The 2,376-nt window shown below is 62.9% G+C and overlaps 1 protein-coding gene across 1 annotated transcript; it reads left to right on the top strand.

The window, feature by feature from the left end:
- Positions 1–202: 202 nt before the first annotated feature.
- LOC134540352 (la-related protein 6) lies at positions 203–1,817 on the top strand. Its single transcript, XM_063383025.1, has one exon. It carries the CDS (start codon positions 247–249, stop codon positions 1,474–1,476), a length of 1,230 nt encoding a protein of 409 aa, XP_063239095.1. The 5' UTR covers positions 203–246; the 3' UTR covers positions 1,477–1,817.
- Positions 1,818–2,376: the final 559 nt, after the last annotated feature.

The raw sequence follows: 2,376 nt of genomic DNA, 5'->3' as shown, positions 1-2,376 counted from the left end.
GAAGTGCAGGCCAAGCACACGGGGAGCGCAGGTGGCCGGGGCTTAACTCGAGCAAGGTCAGCGATGTGCGGGCGACGGAAGCCGGCCGACACCAGGAAGGAAGCGGCGGCGGGCGAGGGGAGGGCGCGCGGCGCCAGGGAGGGGGGGTATATATAGGCGAGCACGCCGGGGCTAGAGCCAGTGCGCTACCGTCCTCCGAGCCGACAACAGCCGTCCCTCGCAGCGCCAGCAGAGCCAGCGCGCGCCATGCCAGCTCCCGTGGAGGTGTGCGAGGAGGAGGAGGTGGACCAGCTGGGGGGCCTCGACTACAGCCGCCCGCCCATGAAGCACTCCGACACGCGCGACAGCATCTCGTCCACCGACAGCGACATCTCGCTGTCGTACGACAAGGACGCGGCGCCGCAGCTGCCGGACGAGGCGGCGCTGCTCGCCGACCAGTCGGACTGCGGCTCGGACGACGCCGGCTCCACCACCGGCAAGGACTCGGGCTGCGAGGTGGCCGACCAGGAGCCGCCCTTCGTGCCGCCCGACGACGAGCTGGCCGAGCGCATCGTGTCGCAGGTCGAGTTCTACTTCTCCGACGTGAACATCACCAAGGACGCGTTCCTGCTGAAGCACGTGAAGCGCAACAAGGAGGGCTACGTGTCGCTCAAGCTGATCTCGAGCTTCAAGCGCGTCAAGCACCTGGCCAAGGACTGGCGCGTGGTGGCGGCGGCGCTGCAGCGCTCCACCAAGCTGCAGATCAACGAGGCCGGCACCAAGCTGCGCCGCACCGACCCGCTGCCGCAGTACGACGAGACCACGCCGTCGCGCACCGTGCTGGCGTCCAGCCTGCCGCACGACAAGCCCACCATCGAGCGAGTCGCCGACCTGTTCTCGTGCTTCGGCGAGATCGCGCTGGTACGCATCCTGCGGCCCGGCAACCCCGTGCCGGCGGACGCGCGGGCCTTCGTGGCGGCGAGGCCCGAGCTGGCGGGCGTGGTGTGCGCGCTCGTGGAGTTCCAGGAGGCCGAGGGCGCCCGCTGCGCGCTGAGGGGCGCCGCCGACTGGGCGGGCCACGCCATGGGCGTGCGCGTGCTCGAGCTGCTGTCCGAGAAGAGGCGGCGCGTCCCGCCGGCCCGCAAGGGCTCCCTGCTGGCGGCGCGACACCTCTGCGACTGCGAGCACTCGTCCTCGTGCGCCAGCGGCTCCGAGGCGGAGCCGGAGCACCGCCCCCGGCGCTCGCCGCGCCTGCTGCCGCCCCCGGCGCGCCTGCTGCACCGCTGCTCCGAGCCCACCGCCGCCTGGGCGCAGCGCCGCGCCTCCTCGGGCTCCGACACGGCGCCGCCCACGCGGCCTCGCAGCTCCAGCCTCGTGCAGTTCGCGCCGTCGGCCAACCGGCCGCGCTCCAACAGCGGCGTGGCGCACCTGCCGGACAACGTGGTGCGCATGCCTCGCGGGCCCGACGGCAGCCGCGGCTTCGCCTGCCCGCGCTGAGGCGCCCCCAGTCAACTGGCTGTGATCTTAGTCTTTAGCACACTAACCCTAGCTTCTCCCCCTGTGCGCGTCGACGTGCTCGCTTCTCTACTCTACTATACTCGCGTGGCGTCTGAATGACTGTCCGGGACTCGCTCGCAAACTGCTGGCTACGGCTTTTGTAAAGCCAAAGGTAAAGTCGGTTCGATGACCAAAGACTGAACATAATATATTGTATTTTATTGTTGGAGGAAAGGGAATGTATGTGTGGCATCGACATATGCCCGTGTGTTTGTTACCTGTCATTATTATCTATTGTATGTTTGTTGATGTCGTTTGATTAAATGACTTGTTTTTACCGAGCTCGGTGTTGGTCCTTGCAGCGGCGAGAGAGGAGAAGAGAGAGAGAGAGAGAGAGGGACAGGTGGTTGTCCTCGCGGCTCGCCGTCTACGGCCCAGGGCGATGACCGCGCCGCCTCCTTTCTCCTGCACTAGGTCAGGCCGCGGGGAAAGTCGCTCGGCGCCTCTCACGGCCGAACACATTCTCTCTCTCCCTCTCTCTCCCTCTCTCTCTCTCTCCCCTCTACCTCGAGCTATCCTGCGATCCAAGGCTCCAGCTAGGCCACTGAGCTGTTTCCTTGTGCTAGTTCTACTGCTTACCGGTCCAGGGGCAGCTTCGGAGATGGGCCTTATCAGGGGCCTGCAGCCTTTCACCGGATAATAAGATAATAAACTAACTCCTTAAAACAATTATTTATAATTTGAGCTTAAATTCCAATGTTTGTTTTGCTAATTTAGCTAAAGAAATTTTTGTATTCTTTACTAATAATTTATTCTCAGATAGTTTTATAAGTGATAACTATAACATTCTGGTGAAGTCGTATTTATTGATTATTTTTATAATAATATATCATGAAAACT

Source organism: Bacillus rossius, chromosome 16 (assembly GCF_032445375.1).
Source record: "Bacillus rossius redtenbacheri isolate Brsri chromosome 16, Brsri_v3, whole genome shotgun sequence".
Taxonomy (NCBI): Eukaryota; Metazoa; Arthropoda; class Insecta; order Phasmatodea; family Bacillidae; genus Bacillus; species Bacillus rossius.
The sequence above is the reverse complement of the archived record's forward strand: the minus strand, read 5'-3'. Positions and strand labels throughout refer to the sequence as shown.

What these genes read in the sequence shown, in the direction of transcription:
- LOC134540352 (XM_063383025.1), top strand. Translation starts at nt 247, where the DNA reads ATGCCAGCTCCCGTGGAGGTGTGCGAGGAGGAGGAGGTGGACCAGCTG.